At 37.3% G+C, this 14,803-nt stretch overlaps 1 protein-coding gene across 1 annotated transcript in view; it reads right to left on the bottom strand.

Annotated features, from left to right (window-relative positions):
- Positions 1-1,741: 1,741 nt before the first annotated feature.
- Positions 1,742-14,803, bottom strand: part of slc22a18 (solute carrier family 22 member 18) — a 14,874-nt gene continuing 1,812 nt past the window's right edge. Inside the window, exons 2-10 of the mRNA XM_027168655.2 lie at positions 12,921-13,018; positions 12,659-12,804; positions 12,417-12,549; positions 5,401-5,513; positions 4,887-4,985; positions 3,663-3,763; positions 3,433-3,534; positions 2,319-2,439; positions 1,742-2,159 (exon numbers count right to left, since the gene is read on the bottom strand). Of these exons, the coding sequence (XP_027024456.1) occupies positions 1,972-2,159; positions 2,319-2,439; positions 3,433-3,534; positions 3,663-3,763; positions 4,887-4,985; positions 5,401-5,513; positions 12,417-12,549; positions 12,659-12,804; positions 12,921-13,018 (1,101 nt within the window). The 3' untranslated portion in view covers positions 1,742-1,971. The remainder of the gene's footprint in view (positions 2,160-2,318; positions 2,440-3,432; positions 3,535-3,662; positions 3,764-4,886; positions 4,986-5,400; positions 5,514-12,416; positions 12,550-12,658; positions 12,805-12,920; positions 13,019-14,803) is intronic.

Here is a 14,803-nt window from a genome sequence, read left to right as displayed (position 1 = left end):
AGCACTTTGGTCTTGGCCAGGTTGGAATCTGATTGATTAGGTAATGAGCTGAGATTAGGAGCACTCCCATTAAGATACTACGCCTAATCTCAGCTCGTTACCTGCATAAAAGTCAACTGGAATCCAGAAATCTTGCTGATTGATAGGGGATCAAATACTTATTTCATTTTCAAATCAATTTATATCTTTTCTGAAACGTGTTTTTCTGGATTTTTTTTTTGTTGTTGTTGTTGTTATTCTGTCTCACACTGGTAAAATAAACAGTTTTTTTGCACTGGGAAAACATACAAAATCAGCCGGGGATCAATTAATTTTTCCTCCACTGTAGGTACTCTGTGGAGAGTGTTTTGGGCAGCAGTTGAGGAAGAATTGTGTGTCATGTTGAAGAACCTATTGAAGAACAGATTTACAAAGAACAAATTCATTAGATCTTTCCAGACTGTCCCTACTGATGGTTGTTTTGCTTTGAAGTCAGTGATCTGCATCAGGCCTTTGAATTGTTCTTAAAGCATGCCCTCCAGCTTACTTCTGTAGAAAGCTTTGTTCTTAATCAGTCTCACCTTCAACACTTTCTGCACCATCCTCATCTAAGCCTTGTTCTTTTACCTGAAAGCCTGTTTTGTACTTCACATTAAAGCAGATGTCATTGTGCTATTAAAAAAAGCATTTGTTTTATCATTCTACAGAAGTGTGACAAATTAAAGAAAAACATGTTTCATGGATCAAAATGCATCACCTAGGCCAGGGGTCGGCAACCCATGGCTCCGGAGCCGCAAGTGGTTCTTTCATCCCTCTGCTGCGGCTCCCTGTAGATTTGGAAAATAAATATTTAATTTAAATTTATTTTAGTTAGTTTTTATAAAAGAAATTAAATTCTAAGATTATGATGCTCTTGTAACATTAAAATAAAACACATTTAATTTATTTGTCGCTCAAAATATGCATCATAACTGCCGACTTTCGAAGTCCGACACACAGAAGCAGACTCAGTTTTGGTTTGCTGCAGGCGGCAAGTAAAAAATTTTAATGCAATGAATACAAAGAGGACTCAATTAGACATTGAACATTTTATTTGAAAGAAACCTTCAACCCAGCATCTTTTTTTGTTAAGGTTAGTTCAAACTGTTCAAAATATTTTTGTTTGCTTGCATAAATAAAATTTTGTTTACTCTGTAGCAGTTCATTGATTTCATAAATGCAACACACTACAGTTTTTTTCTATATTTTCCATAAAGGTAAAAAACGATATATGCAGTGTTATCTTCATTTTAGATGTCAAATAGGTTTTGTGACTCCCTTTTTCTGTGGGAAACTGGTCCAAATGGCTCTGAGTGTTTAAGGTTGCCGAACCCTGGCCTAGGCTGACTTCCCTAATTAACAATAGCAAAAGAAAGTATAGCCTATAAAGTCTAATAAAAAAAGGACAAATTATGATAAAATTACAGGGAAGGGCTGCAATATTATGAGAAAAACGGTGATTATTGCTCTTGATATTGCAATAGTGATGGTTAATTCATGGTGGTTAGTTCAGTTCCACTTCACCTTCAACAAATGCTACCTTTGTCAGATTTTTGCAATAAATAATAATAGAATAATACACATAGAGGCAATACCACCAATCATTATATGCTTGTACCATCCAGTTGAGCAACCTATGCCTAATCAATAATATAAAAAAGATCACATGTAGAAATGATTCCCCCAAATTGTCACTAAAAATATATACATATGCACAGCTGTAAAAGATTCAGTATAATTTATTCATACACATTTGCATGCTTAACAAAAATGTATTCTTTTTATTGTCAAATAAGATTCAATATAATAAAATATTAAGTTAGAGCTAAAATCAGTGTCCTAACAAATAGTATTTACATGGTAGATTAATCATGAATTTTAACAAACAGTAATACACATCAGTTTACCTGAAGTGCAAAGAAAATCTGCATACATATTAACTACAGACAGGGTTCATCTGTAATGTGTTGTTGTCTTCTTCATGCTTGACATGAACAGCAGGCTAAAGGTTATAGCACTGACACTAAACTGAATGTATCCAAAAGATGCCACACCATAAGTCTCATAAAGGAATCCTCCAATGGTTGGCCCAATTGTGCGCACTAGAGGCAGCACAGATGCACACAAACCTAGCATGGTCCCTACAAATACCCATAGATACATGAATAAGATACACATTATACAGACATCAAATATTGACCACAATATATAATTTAATAGCAACTGAGGTATAAAGTCTTAATACATGCAAGTAACTAAAAGTATAAAACCTTCCTGCATGTTTGGTGTGTTTGTGTTACCTGTGTCAGATGCTGGGACACTCTTTGTTAGCATGCTGTCTGTGATGACATTGAAGATGCTGATTGACAGCATCATTGGAATAACAACAAAGCAGAACTGAAATATGTTAGTGGCCAGGGCCTGAAAAAATATACAAACATAAGATATTTTTATATAAAATTAATGATAAAAAAAGAAAAAAGATAGGATGTATGGTTAGCTAGTAGGATTAGGTCATTGTTTAGTCTCAATTTTTTCAAGCCTTTAATCTGGTCAGGGTCTTTTGACACTGCAGCTTCAGATTTAAAGGTTATTACATTCTTATCCTATTTCTGAGTGTCTTATTTCCTCTGTAGTACCTGCGCATATTCAGTTTTTAAAGTAGGCCAAATATTAAGTGTATAAATGTCAAAGAATCACTGCTTTAAACTTCTTGATCTATAATAAATATTTAGCTGTGTGCCTATGTAATTACAGACTGTTTTGTGCAACCACTTGTAAAGTGTAACGAAATGAGTTAAAGTAGCAAATGTAAGGTAAGAAAAAAATAATATTAATTTACTTTCTTTATTTCAAATTTATTTGAAAGAAATTTCAAAAAGTCTGGGTTGACTGTCACCTGTTTGCCAACATAACAACACGTCCCTTACTGTAGTTCCAATTTATGGTGCATGTTTCCTTTATTTTGAATGGCTTTTAATAGAAAGCACATGGTTGTTCAGTTGAACATCAGTTAAATAATATTAAAAAACATATAAAAGATGATATTCACTGTAATATAGTGACATTTCAGTTATGTTTTTTACTGGATGATGGTAAAAGCGCTTTGTGACGAAATGATGGCATCATAAAAACAAATCAATTATTGAAATATAGCCACATATTTTTAATAACTAATTGGAACTCTGTAAGTTTAAATGCCAGGTCCACCACCACTGCCACTGCTGGGCTCTTGAACAAGGGCTTTAGCCCTCAATTGTTCGTAGGTATAAAATGAAAGTCACTCTGGAACAAGTGTCTACCCATGTAAATGTAAAATGTTTTTAATACCCATTTTATCTATGAACCTAAGCCAGTCTCCATCTAAAAGCCTAAGAATATTTATATATTAGCTTTGGAAGATGTGGTGTGTACCTGTGCAAGCCCCACCAAGCTGTTCAGGCCTACTGAAAACAATAGTAATGAGTAATCTGAATATCTTGTGGTAAGACGACCAATAACAGCACCCTGAATAACCTACAACACATAGTAGCATGCAAACATACACACATACAAACACACATAATTTAAGTCAAAATAAGTAACTTTCTTTTAGGGAAAAAAACAATTAGGAAAATCAATCCTGAATAAATAGATGTGTATACCATTTGCACCACACCAAGGTATGCCATGAGGTACCCATTTTGCTCTGCCTGCAGCTGGAAAAAGTTCATGACAATGATGGAGAACATAACCTGAAAAACACCTGAAAAAAAAAACACCCTTGATGGGATGTGTTGTGTATTATGGCTATAGTGTTCATAGCGTTCACCCTTAATGCACATGTGGTATGTTATGCTGAATGTAAAAGAAAAAAAAAGCCATGAGTAAACAGAAGTTATGCTCCATCTGTGTGTGTGTGTGTGTGTGTGTCGTTTGCTTATACCCAGTTCAAAGCACAATAAAGTGGCGACGAGGATTTTGTGACTCTCTGCACGTTGTACAAGGTGGACGTGAAACTGCTTTATAAAAAAAAAACAGAGATAACGGCTAACCCACATCTGACTTGGAAGGGTGGGAATGACAGTGACTCAGATAAGTGACTGAATTTAATGGAAAACGAGCAGCAGTCATTTTGCACTGCACTGCATTTAATGAATGCAGTGAGCAGTGGAATGATTCGAGTATTATGCAAATGCTATTGTTGCGGAGAAAGTTCTATCCATTTTTCTGAGTGTGATGGATCCAAAGATATTCACTCTACTGTGTGACCTCCTGCAGCCTGAAAAAATGAGATAAAACGCATTACGCTCCATCTGTGTGTCGTTTGCTTGAACAAGTGATTATTCCCTTTTCAAGACACAATAGGATAGGATTTCCACACACTCAGATCTTTAGAGTTTAATCAGAATTGCATTATCATAAAAAGATCTATTGAGTTGCAGTTCTGTGGACAGAAATGCCTTGTTCTCTGGAGAGGTCAAGAGAGAATTTTCAGACTGATAGAAAGGCTACAGTAACTTAGATAACCGGTCTCTAATGTTTGATGTCTAAGGTCTGATGAATCGTACTCAATATTAATATTGTGTTGCTAATAAAGTGAGTGTATATGATACCAAATATTTTGTATCACACTTAAGAATTTATGGTTGTCTAATATTTAAAAATATCCTAGTTTAACACATGATTTGCTACAGAAATTATCTGGAAAATATGTGGACTGTTTAAAAAAAAAAAAAAAGAAGTAAAATACTGAGGGAAGCCTGATGGTAATATGAATTGTACTTAATAACAAACTCACTCTTTGACTCCAATTTCCTCTTGGAAGTTAAGCAGAATGTAAGAAATACTCAATTTTAGAACTGTAATGCTTTAAAAATTTCACTCACCAGATGGCAGACCTGAGATTATCTTCACAGTGAAAGTCTTTGCAACACCTGGAAACCTCAGCAGCCTGACAATCTCCCCCAAATTAAACACAGAGCCAGCTGTATGGGGTTTGGAACAAAAATGTATAAACACATGCATGTACGTAACTAGTTTATACTTCTTGTGTGTGGCCAAATGTTTTCCTAAACATTATTCCCATAATGTATGTGTAACAAGTAGACTATTACCAAGAATAGCAACTCTTACAGAAGCTAAAATTTAGTACACAATATTTATTTGATAACAATGGTGCCTTTAACAACTTAATTTACTTTTGTGTAATTACATTATTGCTTTTACATAAATTGTAGTGATTCAAACTGCCACTGATTTTGGCCAAAGGCCAAAGGTGCCTTAACCATCAACTAAATGCCAAAAATATAAATGTTAAGCCAGCTATAAACAAATTGCTATCATATTCAATACATTGTGAATGAAAAAAGACATTCTAAAATTAAATGAATTCTATCTTACTGTCATTGTTCTTTTTTGTGTTGTGTTTTTTTGTGTGTTTAGGAATGAATTTCAGCACCAGCAATAGATTGATAACACTTCCTACAGATGCCACATATGCTGCAAACTTTTCCCTGCATCACACACACACACACACACACACACACACACACACATATTATTGTCCATAATTTCAAGAAACAGATTTCATCATCTCACATGTAAGAACAGACAGTACCATACAAACTAATTAAAGGGACATTTCAGAGAACCCTGCTGAACAGACTAAAGCCTGTGCATGGCACAATGCCTCATGTACCCTGATAAGGTCAAGCTGTAAATTTTTATTTGTATAGCAGTTTTAACAATGGATATTGTCTCAAAGACGCTTTACAGGAATACAAAAATTCTGAATAAAAAGACTTAAGGCAAGACTGAGGCAACAATGGCAAGGAAAATCTCCCTGAGATGTTATGAGGAAGAAACCTTGAAAGGAACCACACTCAAAAGGGAACCCAAACTGATAACATTCAGTCAAATAATATATGAGCATGGAGAGGTCTGTTCCCTTAACACCAACTACATTTTCTAGCCTTTCAAGTATCAGTAGGTCATTTAGCACTTTAACCAGTGCGGTCTATAATGAGGCCTAAATCCTATCTGATTCATTTCATAAATGTTTTTCCTATGTTGGTTTAAGAGTAACTGCTGTACTACAACCTTTTTTAGGATCTTGAAAATAAAGGGGATGTTTGACATGGGTCGAGGTCAGCGCAGTTAGGGCTTTGCTAACCAGCCTATCTGGAGGTGAGATACCGGCTCCTTAGTCAAGCTATATATATTAGATGATGCATAACTGGACACCACAGTTCAGACCTTTTGAGAGCACCCATCTTAGCAGTGTAATCCCACATTTACAGCACTTTACAGATGCCCTTATCCAGAGTGACTTACAGTAGTGCTTTGAAATGTCAAAGCGCACAATTGTCAATGTACACAATTAATGTTTCACTAGGTCACAGACAGCTCATCATCAGATAAAACTCTGTTGGCATTTACAGCATTTGGCAGACGCCCTTATCCAGAGTGACGTACATAAGTGCTTAAATCTCTAACATTGAATACATTAATGCTGGTTGACTAGGTTACATACTTAAGATACCATGAGTTTAAAACATTTGTTCAAAGTTACAATGAAAAAGTGTCAAAGTTTTTTTTGTTTTGTTTTGTGAATAGAAATGACAAGAGACTGAACAAGTACCTGGGCAGTCTGTGTGGACAAAAATGGCCGAATCCTTCTAATGTTGGCAGGTAATACAGCAAGAAAAGCATGCAGACAGCAAGTGCTAGTTTAAATATTTCACTAAGAGGTAGTTTGCTTGTAGAGACTCGGCTGCTCAGATGTATCGGGAAAGTTCATTCCAACACCTAGGTGCCAGAACAGAGAAGAGTATTGATTTATTATTGATTCCTTGTACTCTGAGAGATGGTGGGCTAAGTCAAGCGGTCTTTGAGGATTAAAGAAAGCATTGTGCAATGTAGGGTGTGATATGTGCTTTGAGGTAAGTGGGTGCTGGTCTGTTATTGACTTTCTAGGCAAGCACAAGTGTTTTAAACCTGAAGCCAGCAGAGGCCAGTAGAGAGTGTAGTAATAAGGTTATGTGGCTGATTTTTATAAGATTGAAAGTCATTGCATTCTGAAGCATTTGCAGAGGTCAAATGGCTCCTACTAGGAGAAAGTTGCAGTACTGCAGTTTCAAAATGATAAGGGCTGAACAAGCACCTGAGTGGCCTGCGTGGATAAATGGACAAATCATTCAGATAACAAATTTTGTACTTTTTTTTTTATTAAGCAAAAATTTGCTTAATTGTTATACTTTCCTATTTTGTTATGCCTTATCAACATTTACCATATAGGGTCCTACTGTATATGCAGCAAGACAAAATTCCACTCAACCAAAGGGCATGTTTCTTTACTTTCTCGTTACATTTTTCATTTGCAAAGTGGTCAAAAGTGGTTCTTCTATGTAATCACAAGTCGCATCACAGTGAATCAAAAATTTCTGAACCTCTTCAGGCAGCCAACACAATTCCCTGCAATGCATGCAAGCAAGATCATGCCCTTTCATACTAAAGTGAGAATGCTCATAAAAATAAAGCAGAATACCACAGTGACTTCTAGTTCTGTCAAACAAAAATCTGAGACTATGATAGTTCAAACCAAGCAGCTGAAGATTGATGGCAAATAAATAAATAAATAAATAAATAAATAAATAAATAAATAAATAAAGTAAGCCTTGTCTTTTCCCAATTGACTGTCCAGTATCAGAAAAACTGTGCCCATGATACTAAAAATTGGCTGATAGGAGTGGAACCTAATGTGGTCTTCTGTTGCTGAGCCCATTCACCTCAAGTTGAAGCACTACACCTCAATGAAGCATAGCGAGTTCTGAAATGCTTTTCTATTCACAATGATTGTAAAGAATATTTATTTGAGATACTATAGATTACCTGTAAACTTAGATCAGTGCTTCACAGTTTTTTTCACACAATTCTGTGTAATGCAAAAAGTATTTCACTGCATGTCGTACTCTGTAGGCATATGTACTGTATGTGACAAATAAAATTTGATTTCATTTGAATTGTGGCCGAAGGTTTTGAGAAGTCCTCTGCTTCAGTGTCTTTAGAGCTTTTGTCAGATGTTACTATGGTATACTGAATTATAATTCAGCATGTCATAAGAGTCAAAGACTTTTTTTGACAATTACATTAAGTTTATGTACAAAGAGTCAAAACCATTCTTTTCCAAGACCTCTTCAATTTGCCCTGGCATGCTGTTAGTTAACATCTGGGTTCACATCCTGACTAATGGCAGCCCATTCTTGCATAATCAATGCTTGGAGTCTGTAAGAATTTGTGGATTTTTGGCCACCTTCCTCTTTAGTATTGACCACAAATTAAAGTCTGTGTATTACTGTGTACAAATTAAGTAAGGGCTTAAGGTCTGTGGAGATTCCTGACCATGGCCCTAAAATTTCTGTTTTGTTCCCAGAGCCACTTAGTTATCACTTCTGCCTTTTGTTTGTTTGTTATGTTTGTTTCTTTTATTTGGCGGCACTGATTTTCCAGTCCCATCTGTTGTAGAAGTACAAACACTTGTATATATGTGTGTATATATTATTGTAAATACCATTACCACTTTGTACAGTAAAGAAAAGCCTCACCACAGGCATTGTGTCCGAACCTGTCATTACTGTAGTCCCAGGGAGCATTAGAATAGTTTCATCAGACTTTGAAATCTATGTTGAGGAAATGTATGGACAGTGGGAAAGACTGGGACGAAGGTGTTCCATTGGTTTTGTTTGCTGCACGAGAAGCAGTTCAGGAGTCTTTAGGCTTCAGTCCAGCATAGCTAGTTTTTGGACATTCTGTTAGAGGCCCATTGAAAGCGTTAAAAGAGACTTTTATGTCTAACGCTAACAAAGAACGGCAACAGAAAAATGTTTTGGATTACACGAGTACTTTTCGTGAGCGTTGGCACAAAGCATGTGGTGAAGAAAATGCTAGGCGAATCTCAAGCCAAAATGAAGCGTCACTTTGACCGCAAAGCAATACCACGTGAGTTCCAAGTGGGTGACAAGGTCCTTGTTCTTCTACCTGTTCTTGGATCTGCTCTATCTTCCAAATTTTTAGGTCCATATCTAATCAAGGAGAAGTTAAGTGAAAACGTTCCAGAATTTGCACTAGAGGAAAAGACAGCTACAGTAGCAGTAGTGTCTGTTGCTGAGTCTTCAAACTCTGATGAGTGATGAGGTAGGTGCGAGGCTGATAAATTCCCAGCTTTTAGAAACTCTCGAGTCGGATACTCTTTCGTTGGTTGCTCATTTACCTGACCCTCAGCATAAAGATATCGTAAGGATTAAGGAATTTCCCTCAATATTTGGTGATGTACCCACACAGAAGTCAGTCTTACAGCATGATATTAAAGTAACAAGGGATGTTTCATTAAAGCAGCATCCCTATCGAGTGAATGTGGCAAAACGTGAAATCATGCGTAAAGAGGTGGAATACTTGGTGAAAAATAGGTTGGCAATTCCTAGTTGTAGTCCGTGGAGCTCACCTTGTGTGTTGGTGCCAAAACCAGATGGCACTTTTAGACTTTGTACTGATTACAGAAAACTCAATGCCGTAACCGTAACTGACTCATTTCCGTTACCACGAATTGATGATTGATGAAGGCACTTTTGTCACAAAATTAGATCTTCTTAAGGGATATTGGCAGGTTCCACTGACTCCGACAGCTACAGAACTATCTGCTTTCGTCACTCCAGATGCGTTTTTACAATATATAGTAATGCCTTTTGGGCTGAAAAATTCACCGGCTACTTTTCTTTTTGGTTGTCAAATTGCTTTTAAAAATGTGAAAGCTTTGTTGTGTTCTGCTCTTGTTCTAGTTGCCCCTGATTTCGCTAGGCCTTTTGAACTGGAGGTTGATGCAAGTGGTATGGGAATCGGAGCAGTGTTGTTACAGGAGGATGCGAAGGGAGTAAACCATCCGGTTTGCTACTTTTCATGAAACTTAAACAAACACCAAGTAAAGTATTCCATGATTGAGCGAGAAGCTTTAGCTTTACTGTTGGCCCTACAGCACTTTGAGGTATATGTTGGCTCAAGTATCTTGCCTGTAGTGGTATATACTGATCATAATCCACTTGTGTTTTTGTCCCGAATGTATAACCACAATCAACGGCTCATGAGATGGTTTCTTGTAATTCAAGAATATAACCTAGACATGAAACATAAAAAAGGTGTTGAAAATAAAATTGCAGATGCTCCTTCTAGAGTTTAAAAAGAAAAAAAATCTACTGCTGTGTTTTGAGGATTTTTCTTTTTTTGTAGGGGCGTGTTACATGCCAAGGCACGTATTTTGCCGCTGTGTTTTAATTGTGTGTGTTACAGTGGATTGGTTGCGTGAGCGTGATGGGTTGTACCCAATACCGGTCGGTGCAGGGCAGAGACGCAGCGTACAGACACCACCCCGGAAGAAGTCCACCCCGCTACTGCGATCCCTCCACTGGCTTCCGGTAGCTGCACGCATCCGGTTCAAAACACTGATGCTGGCCTACAAAGCCAAAAATGGACCAGCCCCCTCTTACCTCAAAGCCCTAATCATTCCTCGCACTACACCCCGTAACCTCCGATCTACCAGCACTGCTCGACTGGTTCCACCATCTCTCAGGGTAAGAGGCAAGTATACTACAAGACTCTTCTCTGTACTGGCACCAAGGTGGTGGAATGAACTTCCCATAGAGGCCCGGACATCTGCTGTGTATTTTGCCGGTGCGATTTATGATCTTGGTGTTCAATATTGTTCTACGTACGGGGCTGGAAGAGGTAAGAAGGAGCGCGCTCATACATTGTTCACCACGTAGTATACTTCCGTGTCTAGAGACCTCAGGAAAGGGGCGGTGCATCCCCCTGTATTCTAGTTAGTGAGGGAAGTACAGCGTAGTTAGGATTTTGGTTTCACTTTTGTTTGTAGATGAGCATGACTAATATAAAGCAGTGTTAGGTAAGTGGGTTTTGACTTTATGTTTGTTTCTTTTATTTGATTTTCCAGTCCCGTCTGTTGTAGAAGTACAAACACTTGTATATATGTGTGTATATATTATTGTAAATACCATTACCACTTTGTACAGTAAAGAAAAGCCTCACCACAGGCATTGTGTCCGAACCTGTCATTACTGTAGTCGGCAATTTATTCCACTGTACCAGTTACTCTGTTCCATCCATTCACATCCACATTGGTCATCACTAGTTGCTGACTCTGAGAACTCCCTAGATGTAACTCGGGGTCGTAACACTCATCGTGGTGGAAAAGGCATTGTTTGTCACCAAAATGTTCTTGGATGGTTGGGGTTCTTTAAGAATTTGTTCCTAGGCAAAATAGAGTGACATGAACGGTCCACACATGAAAGGTCTCAGAATGTTTTACTGCTGTTGGCATTGCAGGACTGATGGTTAAAGGTTTTTTCAGGTCCCCCCCAAAATCAGAAATGGGATCTATCAGAGAAAATGTCTTTAGATGCTCCTGGTGCTTGCTGAACTTTCATCGGTGCCCTGAAGCCTTCTTCACAACAATTGAACCTCTCTCCTTTTAGTTCTTGATGATCTGATAAATAGTTGATTTAGGTGTATTCTTACTAGCAGCATATATTTGCCTGTGAATGCCTTTTTGTGCAAAGGTATGATGACAAGCAAATGTTTCATTGCAGGTAGCCATGGTTAACAGAGGAACACTGATTTCAAGCACCACTCTCCTTTTAAAGATTCCAGACTGTTATTCTAATTTATTCAGCACATGGCACTAACCACCGCACAATAAACAGAGATCCATGACTCATTAGATTGCTGTGGATAAAACCACTTGAAGACAATCAAGGTTGCGTCTTCATCATTTGGTTGCGTCTTCATCAGCAAACATTTGAAAACTTCTGCAGAAAGGAATTAATGTCAAGTCTACAATAAACTCAGAAATTATGCTCACCATTTAGTTCCTCGGGAGCTCTTGGTTGCTTTATTCCACTCAACTATAAACTATTAGTATTAATAGGACATTATTTACTGTCCATTTTCACCCAAAGGATGTGAGGATGGGTTCTGAGCCTGGTTCCTCTCAAGGTTTCTTCCTCATATCTTCTTGGGGAGATTTTCCTTGCCTTTTTGTTGCATCCGCTTGCTTATTAGGGATAATTTTTTAGAGATATATAGTGTCTTCATTTGAAAAGTTTTATTTTTAATTTTTATTCTGTTTCTATACTTGAGACAATGTGAATTGTTACAAATGCTATACAAATAAATTGAATTGATCTATATTCAATATATGTATACTACTGTATATACACACTATACAATATACTATACAATGTACTACATTCGATATACTAATATATATATATATATATATATATATATATATATATATATATATATATATGGACAGTGAGTGTAATTTTATGTAATTTAAATGAAGATACCCAAGGTGCATGCTCAAGGTTCCTCCTAATGATGACCCTGTGATCATGCCAATACCAAAACAGAGACCAAGCTTTGCCAGGGCATCTGCTCGCTTGTTGTTCTCAGACAGGTCTGTGACAACCATCTGTGATCCTGGGCAAAAACACACAAGACACACAATTGTTTCACTGGGTTAGAGAAATAAAGAGTGATAAATGCAACCAGCATTTTATGTATGATAAGCTGTTTGTACACGTCTAACCTGGCAAAGTATGCATGAACACAGCAGGTAGTTTGTGCAGAAAAAGTAGCAAAACACTGTCTGCTGCTGCTAGCAACAAAAAGTAAATGACTGATGCAAAGCAGGATAGGGAAAGTGCTGCACGTGCTCCAAAAATATCTGCAAACCTAAAAAAACAACAACAACAACAACAAAAAAAAAACACATTATCATAAGTACATCAGTGATTCACTGATATTTATCCTTTCAGTTTTTAACTTGGAAATACAATGTTGCAGCTCACCTTCCAAATAGAGGACCCCCCAGAAGCTGTATCACTCCTACAGTTGTCTGTAGGTACCCAAACCAGAGTGTGTCAAACCCCAGCCTTCTTGCCAAATACTTCCATTTGGAAAAGAAAAAAAAAGAGAGTAAAAAATGTTTCAAAGCTAAATTTCAACTTAATCAATCCATACCATCATCAGTCCTCCTCCTAAAGCTCCACATTTGAACATGTGCTGTATTAATGATTTGAGTCATCAAAGTTACAGAGCTAACAACACTTCAAAGATCATTTAAATGAAAGATCATTTATTAGTCCAAACACCAGAAAAAAAAATAAAAATTTATCCAGTTGACTAACAGGGAATGATTCTTAGTGTCAGAGTTGCATGCTGATGTATTTCTGCAGACAGAAACTGCTTATTGCACAGAGGTTAAGGGTAGAATAGATAGCATTCTCTTTCTCTCTCGTAAGCCAACTGTAAGCTCTTTTATGCAGAAGGGGAAGACAGTGGCTTCACGGGTCTCAGAGGAAATATGTGTTAGTTGCCACCCTTCCCTCTTGGTAGTGGGCATAATAGAGAAGAGCTCGCTAGTGGGTAATAAATTGACATGCAATCAAAGTTAGTTAGAAAACAGAAGAAAATCCCCCCACAAAAATAATAGGGAAAATCTTAAATAATAAGAGAAAAACCTAAATAAAATGTCTTAATGAAACAATGCATCACATTTTATAGCATAGGCTGCAGCAGAAAATTAAATAACACCATCAATAATAGAACACTGGATACACTAGATATACACACATGGACAAAATTGTTGGTACCCTTCAGTCAATGAAAGAAAAACCTCACAATGGTCACAGAAAAAAATCTAATCTGACAAAAGTAATAATAATAAAAGTCATAACAATGAAAGTCAGACATTGCTTCTATGCTTCAACGGAATTATTTAAAAAAAAAAATTATATATATTATATATAAAACTCATGGAACAGGCTTAGACAAAAATGATGGTACCCCTAATTTAATATTTTGTTGCACAACCTTTTGAGGCAATCACTGCAATCAGACGATTCCTGTAACGGTCAATGAGACTTCTGCTATTTTGTGCCACTCCTCATGAGCAAACTGCTCCAGTTGTTTCCGGTGTGAAGGGTGTCTTTTCCAGACGGCATGTTTCAGCTCCTTCCAAAGATGCTCAATAGGATTGAGGTCAGGGCTTATAGGCCACGTTAGAATAGTCCAATGTTTTCCTCTTAGCGATTCTTGGGTGTTTTTAGCTGTGCTTTGGGTCATTGTCCTGTTGCATGACCCAAGTCCTGAGACCAAGCTTTCTGACACTGGCCAGCAAATTTCTCTCTAGAATCCCTTGATAGTCTTCAAATTTCATTGTACCATGCACAGATTCAAGACACCCTGTGCCAGATGCGGCAAAGCAGCCCCAGAACATAACAGAGCCTCCTCAAGGTTTCACAGTAGGGACAATGTTCTTTTCTTGATATGCTTCATTTTTCCATCTGTGAACATAGAGCTGATGTGCTTTGCCAAAAAGTTCCATTTTTGTCTCATCTGTCCATAGGACATTCTCTGGGAAGCTTTGTGGCTTGTCAACATGAAGTTTGGCATATTCCAGTCTAGCTTTTTTATGATTTGTGTCCTCCTTGGTCATCTCCCATGTAGTCCACTTTGGCTCAAACAACGACGGATGGTGCGATCTGACACTGATGTTCCTTGAGCATGAAGTTCACCTTGGATTTCTTTAGAAGTCTTTTTGGGCTATATATATATATATTTTTACTATTCGGATTATCCGTCTCTTTGATTTGTCATCAATTTTCCTCCTGCGGCCATGTCCAGGGAGGTTGGCTACAGTCCCATAGATCTTAAATTTCTGAATAATATG

Source organism: Tachysurus fulvidraco, chromosome 1 (genome assembly GCF_022655615.1).
Source record: "Tachysurus fulvidraco isolate hzauxx_2018 chromosome 1, HZAU_PFXX_2.0, whole genome shotgun sequence".
Lineage (NCBI taxonomy): Eukaryota > Metazoa > Chordata > Actinopteri > Siluriformes > Bagridae > Tachysurus > Tachysurus fulvidraco.
Note: the sequence above shows the minus strand (reverse complement) of the source record. Positions and strands in the feature narration are given on the sequence as shown.